The sequence below is a fragment of the Oncorhynchus nerka genome, linkage group LG9b (assembly GCF_034236695.1).
Source record: "Oncorhynchus nerka isolate Pitt River linkage group LG9b, Oner_Uvic_2.0, whole genome shotgun sequence".
Lineage (NCBI taxonomy): Eukaryota > Metazoa > Chordata > Actinopteri > Salmoniformes > Salmonidae > Oncorhynchus > Oncorhynchus nerka.
The window spans coordinates 5,830,118-5,856,926 of record NC_088424.1 but is presented as its reverse complement, the minus strand read 5'-3'; the positions used below and the strand labels follow the sequence as shown (position 1 = coordinate 5,856,926).

Sequence of the window (26,809 nt, the reverse complement as noted above, 5' to 3'; positions counted from 1 at the left end):
ACCTCATCAATAAGGAAAAGCCGGACCAACTGCAGCAGGCAGTTATCCCTCCACTTCCTCGTCATGCTGTCCCATTTTTCCTGCGAGAAACAGAGAAATGTGTCTGTGCTTTATCATGAACGGGTTAATAAAGTGTTAACCTTTTCCTGCAGTGGGTTAAATCTAGGTCACACAGAGTGTTTCTTGGTAGCCTTAAACAAATCTACTTTGAAACAAAAGTATACACATCACACACATGGTTGTGGGCTTAAACAAACAAACACCTGTACCATGTTAGATATTGAGTTGAAATGTATTCCATTTTGAGCTCCCATCCCAATATTACACTTTAAATATACATCACAGAAGACTGAAATATAACAAAACCATTTGACATAGAAACACCGGATTTGTGTCTGGTTTAAAAAAAAAATGGACTAATTATGAAATTCTGAAAAATATTAATAAGAATCCACCCATGAGGCCACTAGGTAATTTGACTGCAGGTCGTGAATTGTCTCGATACAACTGAATTTATCCATCCTCGCATCACTAGCAAACCCCAATTGCAACATGGAAATCACGTCTGCTATGGTCACAGGATCAGCCACTTCATTGCGCTACATATTACACACAAATAAAAATGTCCGCCAGTGACAGGCTATACTGTACACTGGGATACGGTGTCACTCACAGGTGTGGTCATGATGATATTGGCGTCTTGAATCTCAAAGAAGTCGTCGATCTCTGTGTCTCCAGTCAGCTCCTTGCAGCTCAGGCCCAGAGGCCCAAATTTGTTCTTCCAGTCCTCAAAGCGCTGGCTGCATAGAGCTTTGATGGGGGCCACTGAAGACGACAGAAGCATTCTCAATCAATGCAGCTCATCATACAGTTTTCATTTTATAAAATGTTATCAATTTACATTTTTAACACGTAGAATGTATTGGTGTAGTCAGGTCATTAATTACTTACATGTAAGCAACAAATATCAAGACTGCTCTTAGTGCTTTTTACCTAGTGCTTTTGAGAAGGATACTAAATACTGTAATTGGAGGGCCTTACTGTACACAGCTTTGACGTTTCTCCAGGGCTCTGTGGTCTCCATCAGTAGGCGGATGATGGCCAACTCAAAAAGCACAGTCTTACCAGAGCCCGTAGGAGCACAAGCCACAAAGTTCTTACCCGTGTATAGAACCTGCAAAACATACATGGCTCATAAAAATGTCTCAAGGATACTGTTTTGCTGTTAAGGTTCTTAATTGGATGACAATTCTGAATGCTTACGTCATCTAGGGCTTTTGATTGAACGTAGTTGAAGTAAGGGAACTCTTTGAAGACCGATCTAAATTTAGCAGCTGTGTTCATTTGATTAAGGACACCCAACAAACAGCCCACAATTGTTCCTTAGATTTCATGTAGTCATCAAGCATGCATCAATCAAGTATTCATTAACTTTTCATTCCTTGTGTTATTACTGAGGATAAAACAGATGCGAAAGGATACGGATTTCAGAGATTGGTCGGAGTATCCCAGGCCCAGAAGTATCTAATATGAAAACAAATCCATAGACATCTCATTTTACATTCGCACTGACAGTGGTAACCCAACCCCAGTCAAAATGGCAGATATTGTCCACCCCCTAGTGGTATTTTTCTGTCATTACAGCAAAGAGGGCATTGGGTAGCGCTCACCTCGTTTCACCTCATCAAGCTCTAACGAACAGTGACAGGCTGCAGCCATGACCATTACATCTGAGTACATTCTTCAGCTACAACACCTCATCATAGCAATATGTATATGATTTATATATATATAAACACAGACATGGTGTTGGGTTCAGTCTGTGCGGTACTACTTTGTATGTGAAGGGGTTGGGGTGTCATGGGGAGAACATGAGCCCTCTTGGTGCCCTTGTCCTGTGTCTTCTGTGGTGGTCCCCGGGCTTTAGGCGGGCCCAGATCGGTGAGGGGGCCGGAGCCTGCTGCCGACTGCTTTGCCAGCCGAGGCTCTGTCGCCATAGAAACCTGGTCGAAGGTTTGCTGCACTCCGGGTCGTGCCTGGTTGAGGCCTCTGTTTGAGTTTGCGCTGCTGTTCAACACCTGACCACTGGGAGGTTTGAACAAACTGTAACAACAAAGAGATTGTTTATAGGTAGAGAGATCATAAGTGCTTACAGTGATATCCCACATATCATGATGTAACTAGTACAGCCATGTATTTGATAAAGAAGGTGCCATTTCAGAAGGGCTCTGACAGACGCCATTACATTTCAAAACAATCTGATGAAGACACATGATGGGGGACACTGACATTTACTATGTATTCTGAATGCACAGTATGCACACTCATTAGTTTCACTTGAACGGCTTACCTTCTCCGTAGAGGTGGGCTTTGGCTGAACTCCAGAGGGAAATGTTTCTGCTCCAGTGCATGACCAGACTCATGTGGGGTTTTAGTTTGACCTCTAACCTTTTTGGTATCCTGGGATTTATTCATGAAGTCTTCCCGAGCCCAAAGGGCACACCAGCCCTGTGCCTCAGGTTCTTTTCTTCCATCACTGGTATTCTGATTTAATTTGTTATTCTTGGGAGTGAAACCATCACCGTCAGCTGCTCTTTTCAAAGGGGGAAGGAATTTGTTGGACTTCTGAGAGAAACCTGCATTGGAGATGGTCAGAAAGGGATTTGATAGACTTGACATGATAATGCAATGATTGACAGGAAGGGACATGACTTAAAACAAGACCCAGTTTAAGCCTAGTCTTGAACTAAAAATCCTATTCAAAAGATAATTTTCATTGAAAGTGCATTTTAGTCCAGGACTCGGCTTAGTCCGGGTCCGGGAAACTGGCCCTTACAGTATTGACTGAATTTCCTCAAATGATTTAATCACTTCAAATGGCACTTACTGAATGATGAAAGACCCTCTGCCTCTTTCTGGATGTCCTGAGTGGCTGGGATCTGGGAGAGGGACAGAGGGGGTTCCAACTGCCAAGAACTCTGCTCTTGACAAAGTGGCTTTCTGGAGACGGGAGGAGGGCAGGAAAAGGGTTAAGCATGGCTAGGAACTTTGCTCTTGCTAAATACAAATCTTAGTGGGGCATGACTGTGGGATGCAGGTTGTTTCTGACGACTCACACTTTGTGGACAACTGGCCTCTCAAAGAAGAGGTTATCCAGGGATAAAGTGCAGTCTTCTGAGTCCAACATCTCATTAGGTCATGTAGGCCTATGCAACAGTCATCTGTAGAATTACAAAGTTAGACGTAATCATGGTATACAGTGCAATCGGAAAGTATTCAGAGCAAAGGGTCTGAATATTTATGGGAATAAGGTATTTCAGCTTTTTCTAAAAATCTATTTTTGCTTTGGCATTATGGGGTATTTAATCTGTTTTAGAATAAGGCTGTAATGGAACAAAATGTGGAAAAAGTCAAGGGGTCTGAACACTTTCTGAACGCGCTGTATGCAGCAGACACCGACAGGCATTTCAGGGCACCAAGGAGACAGACAATGTTGCCACAACAGGAAAGTCTTTATAGGTACTGCCTAGGTTTGCAGCAACTGGGAGAGATTGTAAGAAAGGTTAAAAAAAAAGTGTCAGTAGCCTGACTAGACCTCATAAAATATCTTAATTGTAAACATACTGTAAAGCCTAAATGTTTTTTGTGCAAAGGCTTAAGGTGTTGAAACCCCTACCCCAGATCAACGCAAGATGGCAGTCTCTTGGTCAGGACTAGCAAATATCGTTACTAGTTACCAGGGCCACAAAGTCACAAACCCCGCCTATTTCTACAATTTATCTTCTTAAAATTAGACTTTAAACCTAACCACACTGCGTTTGCTTATCCCTGATTTTAAAATAAGACCAAAAAGCACATTTTTGTTTTCATAAATTTTTACTTTATTTTTTATTTTGTGGCTGTGGTAACTAATGGAAACCCCCTAGCAAGCTAACGTTAGCTAACTAGGCAGGCAAGTTGGCTCACTTTCATGTAGTTAATAAGCGACTTATTTGACAAAATTTAAATGTGTATTATATGACCATAAGAATGACAGCCTGTTAATTCGTATTATATTTCAAACTGACGGGTGGCGTGTAAAATAGATAATTCAAGTAAGAAAAATCATTTTTAGCCTACCTGTTTCGGTGGGGGTACTACTATAACTAACTAGTCTCGAGCCTAGACGCTGATGATACCCGCTCGAGGGAGAGCAAATATTTCTATAACTAAACCAAGATAGACCACAGCCTGTCGTTTCCAACGGGAACTATAATGAGTGATTGTGGGCAGAAGAAGAAACGAGGTGGGCAGTGCAAAGCACGAGCTAGCGAGATCCTATTGGCGCGTTCTAGCTCATCTGCATATTTCCGTTAGGGACTCTTCCTCTGTGAAGTGCGCGTGTGCAATAATTCACCTCGCCTTTGCACCCCTTATAAACAGCGCGATTTTAAAAAACTTAATCCACCTTGTTCATAACATATTCTAGTTTTGGGAACAAAACTGTATTGAGATAAAATGTTTAATCGATGAGAAAATGTGCAGAATGTCGGCCAAAATCCATCTCGCTCCATCTTCTCCACTGACGGGCAGTGGGCTTCCTCTCACCTCCATATTTGGTAAAGACTGGAAACGCCAAGCGGACGCTTCACATTTATACATCCGGTGAAATATCTGTCTTATTGTTATATCTGTGGAGATAGGTTTGCCAGCTCAGATTGATCGGCAACTCAAAACATTATTAGCATTTTTTCGTTTTAACACAAAAATAATGTATTGTAAAAATGTATTTCGAATCAAGCTGCTCGATAGACCGTTCGTGTATGTATTTGACAACTAGCTAAATATCTAAGCCATAGGCTTGCTGATCGATTGGTGTGCCGCGCGTTGCGGTTGCCTCTTAACACCAAAACGACTGGCAGGTTTCAAAACAACATGCATTGAGTGTTGGCTATACAACGGTACATGAAGATTTTATGCGTTATTTGAATATCCTATAAGACGATGAGGGGGGGGGTAGAATTAGTGAAAAAAAATATTACAACGTTTAACAGGTAAGAGCTCACAACCGTGGCCTAGCTGACACGTTACTACACAGCGAGGATAAAGAGGCTGTGTAATTTGTCTTGATTGCCAGTCATCTTGTGCTACTATGAATGTTGAGTAGCTATAACTGTATCCGCAAGGTGTTCACAAACCCAAATGTGATCCAGACAGAAACAAATAAATATATATATATAAATTGAATGTAAATGACCATCTAACATGTCAATGTATTCGATTTTAATAAAATAACCATTTCAACCCGGCTATCAGTAGCGTCCACCCAATCTTCTACCTATAATAAACTAGGTAGATGATCATGAACTCGGGATTTTTCATGCCGCCTATCTGGGACAAACCACTTTCACTTGCGGGGGAAGCTTATCACGGTGACAAAAGGTTTATGAAAGATCACGGAAGTATAATGAAATTATTACTTACATTGTGAATGTTATGTTATATCCCTAGTTCTACACTGGAAAATTGTTGTGCAATTAAAAAGTGCACTCATTAATGCATTTGTGTCGTTCTTGTATTCCCTCTCAAAAAAATGGTTTAACCTACGTAGACCAAGGAAAATGGCGACTGTGAAATGGATGGAAGACGAAAGTGAGCAATAATTCAATGCAACGATTAAAGTGCATATCGTTTGCATTTACACCGTTCAAAGGTAACGTTTCAAGTCTTCTCTAACAATGTTGTCACCTCTCGGTATTGCTCAAACATGTCCGGCGTTTTTTGTGTGGTTTTGGTGGAGGTTTTTGTTTTGGTATGGACATTATGGACTGGGTAACGTGAGGCTATTACAAGCGTCCAACAACCGGAAGATTTAAAGAGAAGTAAAGCACATTTGGATCTTTATGGGGCTCGAGGAAGACCACGATTAGTTCGCTATGTTTGGTGCTCGAGTGTAAAGGTTGCGCTTTGCTTTGGCATAACTGGGCTACAGTTCTGCAACGCATAGCTAGAAAGTTTACTATAGAATGCATAACTGTCAACTGCTCATCAACAACGTTACCCATCGGTCTTGCGTAAGGGGTGATCGATTAGCATTTTATTATAAGATATATGTTTTGACATTCATGCATTTATGGCTTACTTGACAGGTGTCCTTAAATAGGCATATTTAGCCCACTCTTCGCTCACCTTGCTGTTGTTATGTACATGAAAAATTTTATTTTTTATTTTGAAAATGTATCTGTATAGATTGTTGTGGGGATTCAAACCCTCATGGGATGCTTACCAGGGGTGTATAGAGCCCCACAGTGCAGGTGTAATAATACCCATAAAACCTAGCGGGCAAAGAGGGAAATTGTTTTTCCACAGTTCATTTTTCCCATGGGGGATTTTAGAAACACTTAAAATAAGGTCTGTGTTTCGTGTAGGCTTACACTGGCGTGATGTTTTGATAACCATCTAAATCTCTCATGGACAAGGTGACTTATCAATATATTTGGGTCTATTTACTCTCAGATTCGAATTGCTCATTAGCATCAAAGAAGACATCATGCAAGACTACAGATCCCTGCAAGCTCCTAGCTGAATAATTTCTCGCTGAAACCTTTGCTAAACAGGTATTGTGTCAAACTTGCACAAGACAGTTCACACAATTGTCAGTTTAAAGAAATCTTGCAAATTTATTAATTACTACTGTTACCAACCGGCTCATAACCCTTAACATAGAGGGAGACAACGCGGAGGTAAAACTATATACAAGTAACAATGGTGTGTGTGTGTGTGTGTGTGTGTGTAGTCAGTAGTGTAAGTGAGTAGATGCGCGCAACGATGGTGATAATGAGGGGTGCCAAAACAAACTAACACGAAGAAGCCCTAAAATGCTGCAACCAAAAATAAGCGTGTCTGCGTGGAGAGAGTCTCCTCGGTGTATGGGGGGGGGTGTATTTATCCCCGGGACACACCCGAGCCCAGAGGTGTTCCATTTCGCTGACGACCCTCCCAGCTCCGCACACCGACATCCTATTAAGAAAAACGAGCAGAGAGAAAGAATTCGTCACTCCTCATAAAACCGGGGACCACCAAGGACACTGGAACACCACACCAATCAAAAAACTAGAAATGTAAATATTCAACAACAAATATATATATATATATATATAACACCAACAAAATACTGCTCTAGTTAACCCTAACCCATCTGCCACAGCCAACCTTGTCCTCCCCAGACCTCAGCAACCTTAAAGAGGGGGAGGGGAAACGAGGACAACACAAAATATGCAGTAGCTAGTCACGTAAATGACACGCAGACGTCACAACTCTGGGACCACACGCATAAGAAAATGCATGTCCACTGATCAATAGGACCAGACTCGTTCAGGAACCGGGTGCACGAGAGAGCGTCAGCAACGGCATTATCAGACACCCTGTTGTGCAACACATCGAGATGGAATTCCTGTAAAAACAAACACCATCTCATTACCTCTGGTTAGGACACATCATAGACCTCAAGGTGAGAGGGTTATGGTCGGCGTAGACCACATTAGGTACAACACCCGACCTGATGTACACCTCAAAGTGTTGTAGCGCCCATATGAGTGCTAGCACTTCTTTTTCCGCCATGGAGTAGTTCAACTGATAACAGTTAAACTACTTAGTTTATTTTCAAACGGGCCTCTTAACACCGGACACATCTGCTTGCAGCAGGACATGTGATTTGCAGAGGAATGAGAAATCCACGCGAGGAGTAACTAGCACTGGAGTTGGGGCAAGCAACCTCTCTGCGTCATCAAAAGCCTGCGACAGAGAGGAGACCATACTTAAACCCACTTAGCTTTCAGCAAATCTGTCAGGGGAGCGACTATGGTAGAAAAGTTCCTACTGAAACTATGATAATAACCAATCATTCCCAAGAAACAGTTCTTTAGAGGTTGGCGGTGGAAAAGCATCAATAGCTACCACTTTAGCACGAAGAGGACGCACCTCACCCTGTTCAATCACCTTACCAAGGAACGTAACTGTCACCTGAGCAAACTCCCACTTTGCCAAGTTGATAGTGAGGCGACCCACAGCCAGGCGGTCGAACAAAGCTTGAATACGGGACAGATGCTCTTAAAGTATCTGCATAAACCAATACATTGTCCAGATAAACAGTGCCCCAGACCGGAGACAACCCTATTCATAAGGCGCTGTAAAGTGGCAGGTGCGTTCCGCAGGCCGAAACTCATAACCAAGTACGAGTAGAGACCGAAGGGTGTAATAAAGGTAGAGATTTTGTGTGCCTTACGCGTCAGTGGCACCTGCTCACAAACTTTGCTACTCCGACCTGATCAACGCAGTCCTCCATCCGAGGAAGAGGAAATTAATTTGGCTTAGTGACACTTTTTACCTTACTGTAGTCCGTACAAAATCTGTTTGTCCCATCCGGTTTACTGACCAAGATACAGGGAGAAGCCCAACTGGAGAAAGAAGGCTCTGCAATATCACTCTCCAGCATGTACCTGATCTCAGCATCTAGACAATGCTGTTTCTCTGAAGAAACTCTATAGAACCGCTGACGGATGAGGTCAGCATCCCCAATGCCAATATCGTGTTCTATCAAATTTGTACGTGTCAGCGTATCAGAAAACAAAACTGGAAAACTCAGAATCAGACCGACCAACTCGTCTCGCCTATCAGCAGGTAGATGAGCGAGAAGGCTATCTAAAACATCCAGTTACTGCATTTTTCAATCTAACCTGCAGTATACAATCGTCGGGACCAGGGACGACATCCTCACCATGCAAGGACATAGCATGACAAAAAGAAGAACCTAGCGATGTAACCGTGCCGAACAAAAGCTTGCCACCATTGGACTCTGGAACAGTGGAAAAACTTGGTTCGTGCTGGGCCCCTTAGCTCCAGTAAAGGGACATTTTAACGCTACAGCATACAATGACATTATAGACGATTCTGTGCTTCCAGCTTTATGGCAACAGTTTGGGGAAGGCCATTTCCTGTTTCAGCATGACAATGCCCCCGTGCAGAAAGCGAGGTCCACACAGAAATGGTTTGTCTATAGGTATGGAAGAACTTGACTGGCCAGCACAGAGCCCTGACCTCATCCCCATCGAATACCTTTGGGATGAATTGGAACGCTGATTGCTAGCCAGGCTTAATCATCCAACATCAATGCCCGACCTCACTAATGCTCTTGTGGCTGAATGGATCAAGTCCCTGCAGCAAAGTTCCAACATCTGGTTGAAAATCTTCCCAGAAGAGTGGAGGCTGTTATAGCAGCAAAGGGGGGACCAACTCCATATTAATGCCCCTGATTTTGTTATGAGATGTGTGATGAGCAGGTGTCCACATACATTTGGTCATGTAGTGTATTATGAGAGTTGTTAAGCATTTGTTTACTCCTGAATTTATTTATGCTTGCCATAACAAGGGGGTTGAATACTTGGTCACTAAAGATATTTCAGATTTTAAATTTAATTCATTTGTAAAAGTTTAGAAAAACATAATTTTAGAAAAACATAATTCCACTTTAACAGGCCAGTGGCGACAAAGTGCATTTAATAAACGTTTTTAATTCACGCTGTAACACAACAAAATGTTGAAAATACTTTCAGAAGGCACTATATATGAAATGTAATCCAACAAAATATCAAACATTTCTGTAAACCAGCTATTTGTTTTATATATTTTTTTATTTTACTAGGCAAGTCAGTTAAGAACAAATTCTTATTTTCAATGACGGCCTAGGAACAGTGGGTTCTGTTCAGGGGCAGAACGACAGATTTGTACCTTGTCAGCTCGGGGATTCGAACTTGCAACCTTTCGGTTACTAGCCGCCCCAGCTAGGCTAAATAACAGTATATTTCTTCTCCATTGTGAAAGTGTTTACAAATGCAAAAGTGAGCCTTACCTACAAAAATATACACTCAACATGCAACATATAAGGAAGTCAGCCAATTGAAATAAATGTATTAGGCCCTAATCTATGGATTTCACATGACTGGGAATACAGATATGGATCTGTTGGTCAAAGATACCTTTTTTTTTTAAAAGGTAGATGCGTGGATCAGAAAACCAGTCTGTATCTGGGTTGACCACCATTTACCTCATGCAGGACGACCCATCTCCTTCACAGAGTTGATCAGGCTGTTGATTGTGGCCTGTGGAATATTGTCCCACTCCTCTTCAATGGCTGTTTGAAGTTGCTGGATATTGGCAGGAACTGGAACACGCTGTTGTACACGTTGATCCAGAGCATCCCAAATTTGCTCAATGGGTGACATGTCTGGTGAGTATACAGGCCATGGAAGAACTGGGACATTTTCAGCTTCTAGGAATTGTGTACAGATCCTTGAGACATGGGGCCATGCTGAAACATGAGGCGGATGAATGGCACGACAATGGGCCTCGTGATTTTGTCACGGCATATGTGCATTTAAATTGCCATAGATAAAATGCAATTGTGTTGTCATTAGCTTATGCCTGCCCATACCATAACTCCACTGCCACCATGGGGCACTCTGACATCAGCAAACAGCTCGCCTACCTGACGCCATACACTTGGTCTGCGGTTGCGAGGCCGGTTGGACGTACTGCCAAATTTTCTAACACAACATTGGAGGTAGCTTATGGTAGAGAAATTAACATTCAATTCTCTGGCAACAGCTCTGGTGGACATTCCTGCAATCTACATGCCAATTACACACTCCTTTAAAGCTTGAGACATACGTGGCATTGTGTTTTGTGGCCTTTTATTGTCCCTCGCACAAGGTGCACCTATGTAATGGTGCACCTTGTGCAACCGAAATGTTGCAAGTTCATATCCCCGAGCTGACAAGGTACAAATCTGTCGTTCTGCCCCTGAACAGGCAGTTAACCCACTGTTCCTAGGCCGTCATTGAAAATAAGAATCTGTTCTTAACTGACTTGCCTAGTTAAATAAAGGTTAACAAAAAAAAAATTAAATGCTGTTTAATAATTTTCTTGATATGCCACACTTGTCAGGTGGATGGATTATTTTGGCAAAGGAAAATTTCTCACTAACAGGGATGTAAACATTTTAGAGAAATAAGCTGTTTGTATATGGAACATTTCTGGGATATTTTATTTCAGCTCATTAAACACGGGACCAACACTTGTTACATTTTATACTTCTGTCAAAAGTCAAACGTTTGGGGACACCTAATTCAAGGGTTTTTCGTTATTACAATTTTCTAAAATGTTCTAAGAATAATGAAATAACTAATAACCTCAACTATGAAATAACACATGAAGTCATGTAGTAACCAAAAAAGTGTTAAACAAATCAAAATATATTTTAGATTCTTTAAAGTTGCCACCCTTTGTCTTGATGATAGCTTTGCACACTTTCTCAATGAAGCTGATCTCTCAACCAGCTTCATGAGGAATGCTTTTCCAACAGTCTTGAAGGAGTTCCCACATACAGTGGGGCAAAAAAGTATTTAGTCAGCCACCAATTGTGCAAGTTCTCCCACTCAATTTTCATCATAGGTACACTTCACAATGACAGACAAAATGCAAATTATGGTGGAAAATAAGTATTTGGTCACCTACAAACAAGCAAGATTTCTGGCTCTCACAGACCTGTAACTTCTTCTTTAAGAGGCTCCTCTGTCCTCCACTTGTTACCTGTATTAATGGCACCTGTTTAAACTTGTTATCAGTATAAAAGACACCTGTCAACAACCTCAAACAGTCACACTCCAAACTCCACTATGGCCAAGACCAAAGAGCTGTCAAAGGACACCAGAAACAAAATTGTAGACATGCATCAGGCTGGGAAGACTGAATCTGCAATAGGTAAGCAACTTGGTTTGAAGAAATCAACTGTGGGAGCAATTATTAGGAAATGGAAGACATACAAGACCACTAATAATCTCCCTCGATCTGGGGCTCCACGCAAGATCTCACCCCGTGGGGTCAAAATGATCACAAGAATGATCACAAGAACGGTGAGCAAAAATCCCAGAACCACACGGAGGGGACCTAGTAAATGACCTGCAGAGAGCTGGGACCAGTAACAAAGCCTACCATCAGTAACACACTACGCCGCCAGGGACTCAAATCCTGCAGTGCCAGACGTGTCCCCCTGCTTAAGCCAGTACATGTTCAGGCCCGTCTGAAGTTTGCTAGAGAGCATTTGGATGATCCAGAAGAAGATTGGGAGAATGTCATATGGTCAGATGAAACCAAAATATAACTTTTTGGTTTAAACTCAACTCGTCGTGTTTGGAGGACAAAGAATGCTGAGTTGCATTCAAGAAACATCATGCTTTGGGGCTGTTTTTCTGTAAAGGGACCAGGACGACTGATCCGTGTAAAGGAAAGAATGAATGGGGCCATGTATTGTGAGATTTTGAGTGAAAACCTCCTTCCATCAGCAAGGGCATTGAAGATGAGACGTGGCTGGGTCTTTCAGCATGACAATGATCCCAAACACACCGCCCGGGCAACGAAGGAGTGGCTTCGTAAGAAGCATTTCAAAGTCCTGGAGTGGCCTAGCCAGTCTCCAGATCTCAACCCTATAGAAAATCTTTGGAGGGAGTTGAAAGTCTGTGTTGCCCAGCAACAGCCCCAAAACATCACTGCTCTAGAGGAGATCTGCATGAAGGAATGGGCCAAAATACCAGCAACGGTGTGTGAAAACCTTGTGAAGACTTACAGAAAACATACAGAAAACATATGACCTCTGTCATTGCCAACAAAGGGTATATAACAAAGTATTGAGAAACGTTTGTTATTGACCAAATACTTATTTTCCACCATAATTTGCAAATTAATTCATTAAAAATCCTACAATGTGATTTTCTGGGGTTTTTTCCCTCATTTTATCTGTCATAGTTGAAGTGTACCTATGATGAAAATTACAGGCCTCTCTCATCTTTTTAAGTGGGAGAACTTTCACAATTGGTGGCTGACTAAATACTTTTTTGCCCCACTGTATGCTGAGCACTTGTTGGCTGCTTTCCCTTCACTCTGCGGTCCAATTCATCCCAAACCATCTCAATTGGGTTGAGGCCGGGTGATTGTGGAGGCCAGGTCATTTGATGCAGCACTCCATCATTTTCCTTCTTGGTCAAATAGCCCTTACACTGCCTGGAGGTGTGTATTGGGTCATTTTCCTGTTGAAAAATAAATGATTGTGCAAACCAGTTGGGATGGCTTATTGCTGTAGAATGATGTGGTAGCCATGCTGGTTAAGTGTGCCATGAATTCTAAATAAATCACAGACAGTGACACAAGCAAAGCACCATCACACCACCACCTCATGCCTCACGGTGTCCTTTAGTAGTGGCTTCTTTGCAGCAATTCGACCATGCCAAGTCTAGGTCTAAAAGGCTTTTAAACAGCTTCTAGCCCCAAGCCATAAGACTCTTGAACATCTAATCAAATGGCTACCCAGACTATTTGCGTTGCCCCCCCTCCTATTTTACTCTGCTGCCACAGTTTATTATCTATTTATAGTCACTTTAACCCTACCTACATGTACATATTACCTCAATTACCTCTACTAACCGCTGCCCCCGCTAATTGACTTTGTACCGGTACCCCCTGTATATAGCCTCACTTGTTATTTTACTGCTGCTCTTTAATTATTTGTTTTATTTCTTATCTTTTTGGGGTATTTTTTTTACAAGCCGTTAACCAACAATGCAGTTGACCTGTCTAGAACCCTGTTCCGCTAGCGGAACCCCTCGCCAACAGCCAATGAAATTGCAGGGCGCCAAATACAAATCAACAGAAATCTCATCAATCAAATTTCTCAAACATACAAGCATTAGGCACCATTTTAAAGATACAATTCTCATTAATCTAGCCACAGATTTAAAAAATGCTTTACAGCGAAAGCTCCACAAATGATTGTTAGGTGACCACCAACTCACAGAAAAACCCAGCCATATTTCCAGCCAAAGAGGAGTCACAAAAAGCACAAATAGAGAGAGAATTCATCACTAACCTTTGATCTTCATCAGATGACACTCATACGACTTCATGTTACACAATACATGTATGTTCGGTTAAGTTCATATTTATATCCAAAAATCTTATTTTACATTGGCGTGTTACGTTCAGTAGTTCCAAAACATGCAGTGATATTGCAGAGAGCCACATGAATTCACAGAGATACTCATTATAAATGTTGATAAATTCAAGTGTTATGCATGGAACTTTAGATAAACTTCTCTTTAACCTCTTGCTCCTACCTGACACGCAGGCGTCCCATCTAGACATCTGGAAATGCAAATGCGCTACGCTAAATGCTAATAGTACTAGTTAAAACTCAAACGTTCATTAAAATACACATGCAGGGTAGTGAATTAAAGCTACACTCGTTGTGAATCCAGGCAACAAGTCAGATTTTTAAAATGCTTTTCGGCGAAAGCATGAGAAGCTATTATCTGATAGCATGTAACACCCCAAAAGACCCGCAGGGGGACGTAAACAAAATAATTAGCATAGTCGGCGCTACACTAAACGCACCAATAAAATATAAAACATTCATTACCTTTGACCATCTTCTTTGTTGGCACTCCTAGATGTCCCATAAACATCACTATTGGGTCTTTTTTTCCGTTTAAATCGGTCCATATATAGCCTAGATATCAATCTATGAAGACTGTAATCAAGGAAAAAAACATAGTTTTATAACGCGACGTCATTTTTTTAAATGAAAAAAGTCGACGATAAACTTTCACAAAACACTTCGAAATACTTTTGTAATGCAACTTTAGGTATTAGTAAACGTTAATAAGCGATCAAATTGATCACAAGGCGATGTAAATTCTATAGCTCTACGTCTGGAAATAATGTCCGGGTAAATCTCAACCAAAATATCCGGTCGGAGACCGGAAGAAAGGCAATGCCTTGCGTCTTTTTGACCCAAGAAACAAAAAGTAGACAAATGACAAGACTGTTGACATCGTGTGGAAGCTGTAGGTATTGCAACCTCAGCCCCATTAAATTTGGTTCACCTTTATCAATGGGTTCAAGTCGCGCATGGATATATTTTTCCATTTTCAGTGATCAGATTTTCCTGCACTTTTCGATGAAACGCACGTTCTGTTATAGTCACAGCCGTGATTTAACCAGTTTTATAAACGTCTGAGTGTTTTCTATCCACACATACTAATCATATGCATATACTATATTCCTGGCATGAGTAGCAGGGCGCTGAAATGTTGCGCGATTTTTAACAGAATGTTCGAAAAAGTAAGCCCTAAACTGTGTCAGATTTCAAAAAAACTTTACGGAAAAAGCATAATCTGAGAACGGTGCTCAGAGCCTAAACCAGCCAGAGAAATATCCGCCATGTTGGGTAGTCAACATTATTCATAAATAGCATTATTAATGCACTCCCAGGAATCGCAGTTCCAAATGCTTGTTTTGTTTGATAATGTCCATCATTTATGTCCATTTATGTCCAATAGCTTCTTTTGTTAGGGCGTTTGGTAAACAAATCCAAAATCACGTTCAGGTCCAGTCGGACGAAAAGTTCAAAAAGTTATATTACAGGTCGAAGAAACTTGACAAACTAAGTATAGAATCAATCTTTAGGATGTTTTATCATGAATGTCCAATAATGTTCCAACCGGAGAAATCCGTTGTCTGTAGAAAAGCAATGGAACGAGAGATGCCTCATGTGAAAGCGCGTGACTGAGAACGCGGCTGCAGGCAGGCCCCTTAGTCAAACAGCTCCCATCCGGCCCCCCTTCACAGGAGCAGCCTGAAACAAAGTTCTAAAGACGGTTGACATCTAGTGGAAGCCAAAATAACCCATATCCCACTGTGTATTTGATAGGGGGGAGTTCAAAAACTACAAACCTCAGGTTTCCCCACTTCCTGTTTGGATTTTTTCTCAGGTGTTTGCCTGCCATATGAGTTCTGTTATACTCACACATCATTCAAACAGTTTTAGAAACTTCAGAGTTTTCTATCCAATACTAATAATAATATGCATATATTAGCATCTGGGACTGAGTAGGAGGCAGTTTACTCTGGGAACGCTATTCATCTAAAAGTGAAAATCCTGCCCCCTATCCCAAAGAAGTTTTAAGTAAGCAGTTCACTGTAATGTCTACACCTGTTGTTTTCAGCGCATGTGACTGATTTGATGAAGGCCTGATTCACAGTCTCCTCTGAACAGTTGATGTTGAGATGTGTCTTATTTGAACTCCGACGCATTTATTGGGGCTGCAATCTGACACGGAACCCAAACCAGCTGCGCGTGTGCGCCATCGTGCATAAATTAATTTTGTCCCCCCCCACACCGATCACGACACACAGGTTAAAATATAAAAACAAACTCTGAACCAATTATATTAATTTGGGGACAGGTTGAAATGCATTAAACATTAATGGCAATTTAGCCTGTTAGCTTGCACTTGCTAGTTAATTTGTCCTATTTAGCTAGCTTGCTATTGCTAGCTAATTTGTCCTGTGATATAAACATTGAGTTATTGTACCTGAAATGCACAAGGTCCTTTACTCCGCCAATTAATCCACACACAAAACAGTCAACCGAATCATCTCTAGTCATCTCTCTTCCTTCCAAGCTTTTTCTTCTCTTGACTTTATTGCGATTGGCAACTTTCATAAATTAGGTGCGTTACCGCCACCGACCTCGTTCATCTTTCAGTCACCCATGTGGGTATAACCAATGAGGAGATGGCACGTGGGTACCTGCTTCTATAAACCAATGAGGAGATGGGAGAGGCAGGACTTGCGATCTGCGTCAGAAATAGAACTGATTTCTATTTTAGCCCTTGGCAACGCAGACGCTCGCGAGCAGTGTGGGTGCAATAATTGAATAACAGATTTCTAAATGTATTTTGCAACACTCGCACACACGCGACGCGGGCGGTGTGGTCAGCCTGTGAGGTGCAGTTAACTCTAATGAACTTATCCTCTGCAGCAGAGTGATCTCTGGGTCTCCCTTTCCTGTGGTGGTCCTCATGAGAGCCAGTTTCATCATAGCACTTGTTGGTTTTTGCAAAATTTGTCAGATTGACTGACCATGTCTTAAAGTAATGACGGACTGTAATTTCTCTTTGCTTATTTGAGCTGTTCTTGCCATAATATGGACTTGGTCTTTTACAAAATAGGGCTATCTTTTGAATACCACCCCTACCTTGTCACAACACAACTGATTGGTTCAAACGCATTAAGAAGGAAAGAAATTCCACAAATAAACTTTTAACAAGGCACACCTGTTAATTGAAATGCATTCCAGGTGACTTCCTCATCAAATTGTATTGGTCACGTACACGTTTAGTAGATGTTATTGTAGGTGAACCGAAATGCTTGTGTTTCTATCTCAAAAAGTGCAGTAATATCTAACAATTCACAACAATATACACAAACCTAAAAGTAAAACAATGGAATTAAGGAATATATAAATATTAGGATGAGCAATGTCGAGTGGCATTGACTAACATACAGTAGAATAGAATATAGCATATACATAGGAGATGAGTAAAGCACATATGTAAACACTATTAAAGTGAATAGTGTTCCATTATTAAAGTAGCCAGTGATGTATATAGGGAAGAAGCTGGTTGAGAGAATGCAGAGTGTGCAACGCTGTCATCAAGGCAAAGGGTGGCTACTTTGAAGAATCGCAAATATATTTTGATTGTTTAATACTGTTTTTTGTTACTACATGATTCCATATGTGTTATTTCATAGTTTTGATGTCTTCACTATCATTCTACAATGTAGAAAATAGTACAAATAAAGAACATCCCTTGAATGAGTTGGTGTGTCCAAAATGTTGACTGGTACTGTACATAAATACAATTGATCATATTTTGCAGCAGCTCTCAGAAGTAATGTTTTTTTGTTGTTGCTGTGCACCAATAGCAGGCACCACTGGTGGTGGTAGAGAGTTCTTAAAGGAGAGGTACCATATTTGGCAAGTGTAGCCAGCTAGATAATTGATGGGCAAAGTAAACAACTTTCTGTTCTGTTTTTTCTTTTTTTTCTTTCCTAGAGTTCAGCTGCAGAAATGTCTGATCTGACCGGTATTGATGAAGAAGAGAAAGATGTGATTGACCCTTTAGATCTCTTTCAAGATCTAATGAGAAATCAGACGCCCTTGTTTATAGAAACGTTGGACAGACCTCCGACTTCTCCTCTGAGAGAAAATAGTGTCCTTGATGTTCTCTCAAACACACATGTGTTGTCTGTGAATGGACCTTCTTCACACCAGGCCTTCGAATCCGATGAACTCAACAGCTTGTCAACAGAAAAGGAGGAGGAAAAGAGTATTACTCAGTTGAAGACTGTGCAGGACATTGACACTACAGGGATATGGGGTTTCGATGTAGAATCTTCAGAGAACTCAATGGATAATTATGAGGATCCCCTGTGCTGGGACCCTCAGAGAGAATTCATGCAGTTTCTGTGGGACGACCACGATGATTCTCCTGTGGAGGAGCCACCAACGGCAGATCCTCCCCCAAACAGCCAAAGGAGGAGGAAACGCAAAATGGACATGGTGGTCATGGTAGATCCCTCAGAGGAACTGTTCTCTGATTTGAGCCTCAAGTCAACAAAGGACGTATTTGATGAGGATCTAGAAGACCCTGTTCCCATCAACAAGGTCCAATCCTTGAGAGAACCTTGCAAACCTAATTCACTGACAAGGAAGAAAGCACCGTATCCCAATGGAACTGTAGAGGCCATCAAGCAACTTATCTTCAACGCGCCTGCAAGAAATCCACATGAGACAAGCGTGGCTCACAGGCTTAAAACGCTGAAAGGGAAACCGCTGACTGACTCTTGTTCAGAGGAGGAGCCATTGTTTTTTCCTTGCACAAAGTGCAACATCAATTTCAAGGAGAAGAACCATTTGCACCGGCACATGAGGACTCACACAGATCCGCCCAGTCTGATCAACATTCCAAAGCCTTTTATATGCAGAGAGTGTGGACAGTCGTTCCGCTTTCGTAATTCTCTCCTTCGTCACATGACCATTCACCAGGAGAGAAGAGAGAGACTCATGGAGGAGATCAAGGGCATGCATGAATTGAAGGATGAGGGCACAGATGCAAGGCTACAGTGTCCCCAGTGCACTTTTGGAACAAATTGTCCAAATACATTTGTTCAACATGCCAAGACTCATGAGAAGGACAAGAGGTACTACGACTGTAAGAAGTGTAACTATATGGCTGTGACTGTGTTGGAACTTGAGAGACACATGAACAAAGAACACAGTCTCTGGAAAAACCTTGACGAGCCAGATAAACCCAGAGTGTTTAAGTCAAAGGAAGATGATAAAACACCTCATTCCTACTCCTGTAACCATTGTTCTTATGGCACATCAAGCAAAAACATCTTCAAAAATCATCTTGAGATTCGTCATAATCAGACATACGAGGAGCATGACGTTTTCCAGAGTAGAGAAAGACATGAGGATGCACAATCACCTTCTGAGAAGCACTTCCCCATTAGGAAACCCACAGTAGTAAATTCATTTGCTTCAGAGCTGACATCAAAATTATCTGTGAAAAAACTGGCTTTCAGAAAAAGAACAGATTTGCCTTGTGATTCAAATGACATTTCTGATCTTTTCAAAAATGATAATGTAGTTCACAGAGCGCAAAGAGGCTTCAAGTCTCAAACCACAGAGTCAAAACTTGACAAGTCAATAAATAATCTATTGTCTCGACAAAGACGTGACAAGCAGAGGAATGAAAAAAGTAATGTCACCACAGGTTTTTATTTTGTCGAGGGCACAAATGGTGATCATGATTTTGGACAAACATTGTCAGGAATTTCAGAAAATCCAAATTCTTCTTCAAATGGCCACAAACATTTATTGGCATCTAAGTTGGAGAATAATATCTTAAATTCTGGCTGTGATTCCAGTTTAAGGGAAGGTAATAGTGCAGACCTCAACCGCAAGCATGTCTCTAAACTTGTCGTGGAAATGCCAGTTAGGAAAAAATCACCTTCCAAAAGAAAAATGTCCACCCCTTATCGCAATACCGTTGACCAGGACTCTTACTTCATTTTACCAAAACATTTGCAAAGCCAGAAAATGCAAAATATGGTGGAGGTGATGGAAGACGGTGATAATAATGATGTCTTCCAGTATAGTGATGGCACAGATGCCAACAATAAAATTCTCGCTAAAAGTGAAATCAAGCAAGAGAGAACTTACATTGGTAATTCCTTTAGCAGAGGAATGTCTATGAAAGGAGTCCTTGGAACCTCTGAAGACCTGTCTGATAAAGGTCAAGGCAGGAATTATCGGCAGAAGCCTGTTGTCAAGGAAGAGTGCATAGAAACACAGGTTTTTGGAGAGAACCTTGCGCCCAAGTCAGTGCCAGTAAGTGAACCCTTTTTAGATGCTGATCCGGAAGGGGGTGGGGAGCGGAAGACCTGTCCTTACTGTCCTGCAGAGTTCGAGTCGGGTGTGGGATTATCCAATCACGTGAGAGGGCATCTGCATAGAGTTGGACTGAATTACAATGCACGCCATGTGGTATCACGAGAACAGGTGGCTTCTCAAGACAGGAAACCTCGCATCCGTCGAAAGATGGGTGAAATACGACTGAAAAAAGGTACTATTTTCCATTATCTTTTTCTAGATCTAAATTAATGTAGCATTGGGGGGAAAAAATCCATAAATCCAGCCATAGAGAATAACCTATCATCATCATCAAAAAAAGTGCTTTATAACATGCACAATTAGAAGCATCAATCTATATAGATCAAGCGTGACTAAATTCGAGCCCAGTAACTTTGCTCACCGCATCCTCCTTCGATTGTCTCGTCTCGGCTGCCACGAAAAGCCCCCACCTGCTGATCTGCACGAAGTGTGTGCGTGCCACTGGCGATGTACTTTGCTGGACATGCTAGCTGTTCTTGGTGGCGCATCGTCACTTCAAACGCATTCTGTCGTGGTGTTATCGGTTGGCCTACTACTACTGGTAGTACCGGTAAAATGTAAGTTATGAATCGCAAATCAACGTACAGCTGACACACTTCGATTTCATCAATAAAATTTTACTTCAATTTGGTTGTCCAAAATATTATCAGCTTGCACTGCACTGCGTCTTTGCTGATGAATGCCCTGATCTCTGGCCAGTCAATTAGTAAAATTACATTGTTCTATTAATCACTTCTAATAGATCTGAAAATGATGCAATAACCATGAATTTAACCGACTGTTTAATGAGAGACGTCCCACGTTTAACCTGGACACAAATAAACTCAGCAAAAAAAGAAACGTTCTCACTGTCAACTGTGTTTATTTTAAGCAAACTTAACATGTGTAAATATTTGTATAAACATAACCAGATTCAACAACTGAGACATAAACTGAACAAGTTCCACAGACATGTGACGAACAGAAATGGAATAATGTGTCCCTGAACAAAGGGGGGTCAAAATGAAAAGTAACAGTCAGTATCTGGTGCAGCCACCAGCTGCATTAAGTACTGCAGTGCATCTCCTCCTCATGGACTGCACCAGATTTGCCCATAGGCAACGTTGTTGCCAGTGATGTCTGGTGAGGACCTGCCTTAAAACAGGCCAACAAGCCCTCAGTCCAGCCTCTCTCAGCCTATTGCGGACAGTCTGAGCACTGATGGAGGGATTGTGCGTTACACCAGTAACTCGGGCAGTTGTTGCCATCCTGTACCTCTCCCGCAGGTGTGATGTTCGGATGTACCGATCCTGTGCAGGTGTTACACACGGTTTTGAGGACGATCAGCTGTCAGTCCTGTCTCCTTGTAGCGCTGTCTTAGGCGTCTCACAGTAGGGACATTGCAATTTATTGCCCTGGCCACATCTGCAGTCCTCATGCCTCCTTGCAGCATGCCTAAGGCACGTTCATGCAGATGAGCAGGGACCCTGGGCATCTTTCTTTTGGTGTTTTTCAGAGTCAGTAGAAAGGCCTCTAGTGTCCTAGGTTTTCATAACTGTGACCTTAATTGCCTACCGTCTGTAAGCTGTTAGTGTCTTAAGGACTGTTCTATAGGTGCATGTTCATTAATTATTTATGGTTCATTGAACAAGCATGGGAAACAGTGTTTAAACCCTTTACAATGAAGATCTGAAGTTATTTGGATTTTTAGGAATTATCTTTGAAAGACAGGGTCCTGAAAAAGGGACTTTTATTTTTTTGCTGAGTTTATTTTCAGAGTAGCTTCCCCAACACCGCTAAATGTATTATTTTGCCCAAGTTTATCATAGGACATGAACAGAATGCATGAGTGATTCGTATTTCCTGCAACTTTCTGAAGTGGTAACGAGAATGCCCCTGTGTGTGTGCGCAGTACGCATGTCTAACACTTTGTATATCCATTAGCGATGATGCTAATGAAGACAGTCTTCTGGTAGATTGATAGGCTTTCCCAAAAACCTTCTCAATTAAATGTTAACTACAAAGTAGCCTATGTTTACCTGGCAGATTTATATCAAGATTATTTTCATCAATCTAGTGGCTATTTGTTTTTCAACCTCTACCATCACATGTGCACTATAAAAACACAGCTTAAAAACAGTCTCTTGTTAATTGCAGGCTTGAATTAAAGGGTAACTACACCCAAAAAATACATTTCTACTATTTTTCGCAGCCCTCGAAAGTGGACTCCAATTTTGTTGTTTTTCTAGTAAAGTGTGATTTTGAGAGCGAAAACCTGAAAAAATGGGAAAACAGAAACCTGTAAAAACAAGAAATGGAATCGGACAAAAAATAAAACAGGTTTTATAGGGCCCTACCTAATAATAATTTTAAATACAGTTAGGCTATGTTAAATCAGAAAGATATAATACGTAAGACTGATACTTAACCCTTTTATTAGTTCATTTGAACCTTTAATACATTTTTCAAGATAATGTGGGCTATTTTCTTCATTTTTCATTTTTAATAAAATACATAATTTGAAGAACAAACATTGCGGCAATGCATATATTGCAGTAAAACTGTAAATAAGTTCATTTAAAGAGATTTTTTGAGGATTTTACATTTTGTGGTTGTGTCTTCCAAGTTGTTTCCACGGGTCGCAAATAGCAAATTTAGCATGACACAAGCTGAATTAAATGTAAAAGGCATTGAAAATAAAAAGCGTGGGGTACACCCGTTGTTAACATTTCACAGAGATACACTTGTTTTTGTGAGATGTCTTTGAAAAATAACAGGAACATTGCATTAATATGAACAGTGTATACTAAAATATGAAAATACTACGTCTTGTTTCAAAATCATCATCTAGCTTACCTTTTTATATATTGTTTTATGTCCTCCGGATTTGAGAAGATGACGAGTTCAACGGTGAACCTGTCTGAAGCCTTAATTCTCACACAGCATCCAGCCTAGCTGATGCCTTGCTATTTTCCTGATATATGACCACTTTTTTACTCTGTTTTCCATTGATTTAAGCACCCTAATTTTGACCCTTGACCCAATAAGTTTTTAATGGATTATGATAAGAGACATGAGGTTTGGACCATTTGTTTTCTTAGAGGATTATCTACACAATTAACATGTTATTTGAACCATTGTTCAAAAGATGCGTTTTTGATTGGACACCCTACACTACACTGAACAAATAAATTAATTTTGCTGTGTATTTCGGATGGAATCAAGACATTAGAATGTACCAGAGGCCACCAAAATAGAGCTCCTTCGGCAAAAACTCCTCGCCCTCCGGCACAGGGAACCTGGCTGGTTACTTATCACATTTGGCTAGCTACTCTATGGACTTGTGGAAAACATTACTCAATCATTCGTAATTTTTTTCTTTAATTTTGAATTGGGATGGGAACTAATTTCCTTGGCATACAAAGAATGTTTTGACCAATTATTTCTGTTGTGTTGCTATGTTTTCAGCACCCAAGTTTGGGTCTGAGGGCGCTCCTGTCCGAGGGCACTCCTGTCCACTATGTGGGGACTCTTTTGATAATAAGACTGGGCTATCTAACCATGTTCGGGGCCATCTGAAACGGCTCAGAAAATCCATTGCCACGAAGTCCAAGTCCCCAATGTTGTTGCTCCGGGAGCTGATGCGTGACAAGAGAGAGTTCCAGAGAGCTCTGCAGATTCTGGGCAAGAAACGGATCCCCTCCCATTCCAGAATCCCCTCAAAGCAGGTCACCTCTAATCACCTGACACCCTCTAAACGGAATCCCATTCAGAACCTCTACAACAATGCCAAACCACTTGTGCCCATGTATACTCTATCAGGGGAAAACTTGGATAAACAGGCAGAGACTAAGTTGGAGGTAAAGGGTTCACTCTCGAGTGCCTTGATAGGAATTCTGAAGAAGAGGAAGTGTCAGGAGGACTCAAAGTTGAGGACTTCATCTCAAACGGCAAGAAGTGCCCTGGCAGTTTCCTCCACCAGCGAGTACGGTAGAGGAGCACAAGTCAACTCAACACTCTCAAACTCTACATCGGGTGAGACCAAGGCTAAATGTAAAGTTTGGGATAAAGGGCTGTTAACCAAAGGCAAAATGTTAGCATGAAAGATGTGAATGCCAAATGGATTACGTTTGCGTGCAAAACCATTCCCGATGTGGTCAAAAATGTGACCGATTTTCATTCAATATTGTTTCACAGAGAAAGGTGAATTCAACAGGAAGGTGTGTGTCCATTGCAAGGCAACCTTCCATAGCGGTGTTAGTCTGTCCAATCACTTGCGGGCATACGCAAAACGAAAGAGCACTGCCTTGCTGGAGGGAACAAGTAAGTGCCTTCGCATCATCAGCGGCACATGTTCACAAAGTAACATCACTACTGCACATTTCTTACAGCCTTACTACTGTACAGTGAGCACAATGATTTCCTTAATGTCACTGCCTCACACAGACTCCCTGCGTAAGTTCACACATGGTCACCAGTCAAGACTGAACTTACCTGAGCATATTGCTCTTGCCCTGTTCTTAATGTTTCAGCGTATGACTGTAAACAAAGGAGGCAGAGATCAAGGCCTGGTTCCAAGAAGAAGATGTCCCCCACTATGCCGCACGCACCAGAGGAGATGTATAGGCTAACCTGCAGGTACTCTGTACCTCATCTTATATGCCACAAAGTTTGACCGCATACTGTCTATGCCATTGGTGGAAATTATTGTATTATTCATTTACATTTTTACTACTCAGATTTTAAGTTGGGGCGAAGCTCTATTCAATGCATTATTTGTTGTGATGCTTTAAAAGGAATGTTAAGCTGACCAAAGATATATGCTTTCAAAGAGTTGGTTGAAGCTTCTACTGTCTTTGAGGCCCACTTCTGAATGGGGGGGTCTTACTATGTTTGGATCCTCTGCAGATTCTGTGACCTGGTCTTCCAGGGCCCCTTGTCGGTCCAGGAGGACTGGATAAAGCATCTACAAAGGCACATTATGAACGCCAGTGTCCCCCACACAGGAGCAGGCATGAGGGAGGTCACCTCACTGCCCAGGGACCCGTCCTACCCCACCTCTGACAGACAGACCCCGTCACTGGCAACTCACACTGCCTCCTAAGCCAAGGTTTTTAAAAAGTATATATTTTGGTTCAGCTGAGTGTATGTGTTTGAACATTGGATGTTCCTTCAGTTTTATACAATTGAAGAAAAAAATTGCCACTATTACAACACACAATTTCAGGAGTTTGACTAACTAATCTCTTAAAACACATTTTTATTTTTTGGTATATTGTTACATTTTATCAGCATTTTAAATGTCCCATGTTAGGAATATGATTCCATGTGGGCTGACTGTTTTCTTTGTTTATGCAGTAATGTAGTGTGGAAGCCATTTCCAATAGAGACAACTCTTACCTCAGATTACTGAATTCTCTTTCCATTTGGTCCAGTTTGGGAGCACCCTTTCTCTGTATAATAATATATTGACATTTATGCTACACACGAAAATGGGACAAATACAATCCTCTTCTGTATTCAAATCATATTGCTACCATTTGTTTATGCGTGGAGGGGGTTCTGGGTAAAAAAAAATGGATAGTCATCAACTAATCCTCAGGCAGATTTCCTATCAATATCGGTAAGTATGGCGTGTGAGTTAATCACAGAACATAAGGTTCAAAACAAGGATGGATTTTTTTTTGGGGGGGGGGGTGATAGTCAAACAGCAGTTATCTGCATAGGGTTTATCAGTCACAGTTTGTGTTCTCGAAAATGCAGTCACATTGTTGCTGCCTTTCATGAATAACTCACCTGTATTTAATGTTTTGAAATTTGTTTAAATGTATATCATACCGATATTATGCTGAAACAATTTTTTGATGTTCTAAATAAAACTATGGTTTTGTCATCTGGATTGACCTGTTGGTGTTTTCTTTAGCAGTTGCCAACTGTTGTACTGAACAAAAATATAAACGTGTGTTGGTCCCATGTTTCATGAGCTGAATAAAAGATCCCAGAAATGTTCCACACACCAGTGGTGTAAAGTGCTTAAGTATAAACTACTTTAAAAAGTACTACTTAAGCAGACTCACTAAACACAAATGCTTCGTTTGTAAATTGGGAGTGTGCCTCTGGCTATACGTAAATGAATGAAACAAGAAAACCGTGTCGTCTGGTTTGCTTAATGTAAAGAATGTGAAATGATTTATACTTTTACTTTTGGTACTTAAGTATATTTGAGCAATTACATTTACTTTTGATACTTACTGTAAGTATATTTAAAACCCAATACTTTGGTTGTATTTTACTGGTTGACTTTTACTTGAGTAATTTTTCTATTGACGTGTCTTTACTTTAACTGAAGTATGACAATTGGGTACTTTTTCCATTTACATTTACATTTAAGTCATTTAGCAGACGCTCTTATCCAGAGCGACTTACAAATTGGTGCGT

At 41.2% G+C, this 26,809-nt stretch overlaps 2 protein-coding genes across 3 annotated transcripts in view; one reads left to right on the top strand and one right to left on the bottom strand.

The window, feature by feature from the left end:
* The window catches only part of LOC115114180 (probable ATP-dependent DNA helicase HFM1), a 51,139-nt gene extending 46,897 nt beyond the window's left edge, over positions 1 to 4,242 (bottom strand). The window contains 10 exon segments of the mRNA XM_029642231.2: positions 3 to 80; positions 674 to 825; positions 1,042 to 1,174; positions 1,264 to 1,334; positions 1,483 to 1,524; positions 1,835 to 2,103; positions 2,351 to 2,636; positions 2,888 to 3,000; positions 3,117 to 3,221; positions 4,120 to 4,242. Of these exon segments, the coding sequence (XP_029498091.2) occupies positions 3 to 80; positions 674 to 825; positions 1,042 to 1,174; positions 1,264 to 1,334; positions 1,483 to 1,524; positions 1,835 to 2,103; positions 2,351 to 2,636; positions 2,888 to 3,000; positions 3,117 to 3,187 (1,215 nt within the window). The 5' untranslated portion in view covers positions 3,188 to 3,221; positions 4,120 to 4,242.
* Positions 4,243 to 4,677: 435 nt separating this feature from the next.
* LOC115114179 (zinc finger protein 644-like) lies at positions 4,678 to 26,270 on the top strand. Of its 2 annotated transcripts, XM_029642229.2 has the most exons (8): positions 4,678 to 5,033; positions 5,591 to 5,692; positions 6,496 to 6,596; positions 17,987 to 20,564; positions 23,840 to 24,406; positions 24,569 to 24,694; positions 24,904 to 25,009; positions 25,280 to 26,270. In XM_029642229.2, exons 4-8 carry the CDS (start codon positions 18,002 to 18,004, stop codon positions 25,473 to 25,475), a joined length of 3,558 nt encoding a protein of 1,185 aa, XP_029498089.1. In that variant the 5' UTR covers positions 4,678 to 5,033; positions 5,591 to 5,692; positions 6,496 to 6,596; positions 17,987 to 18,001; the 3' UTR covers positions 25,476 to 26,270. The 2 variants fall into 2 exon arrangements, with proteins under 2 accessions (XP_029498089.1, XP_064869377.1); XM_065013305.1 differs by lacking the exon at positions 6,496 to 6,596.
* Positions 26,271 to 26,809: the final 539 nt, after the last annotated feature.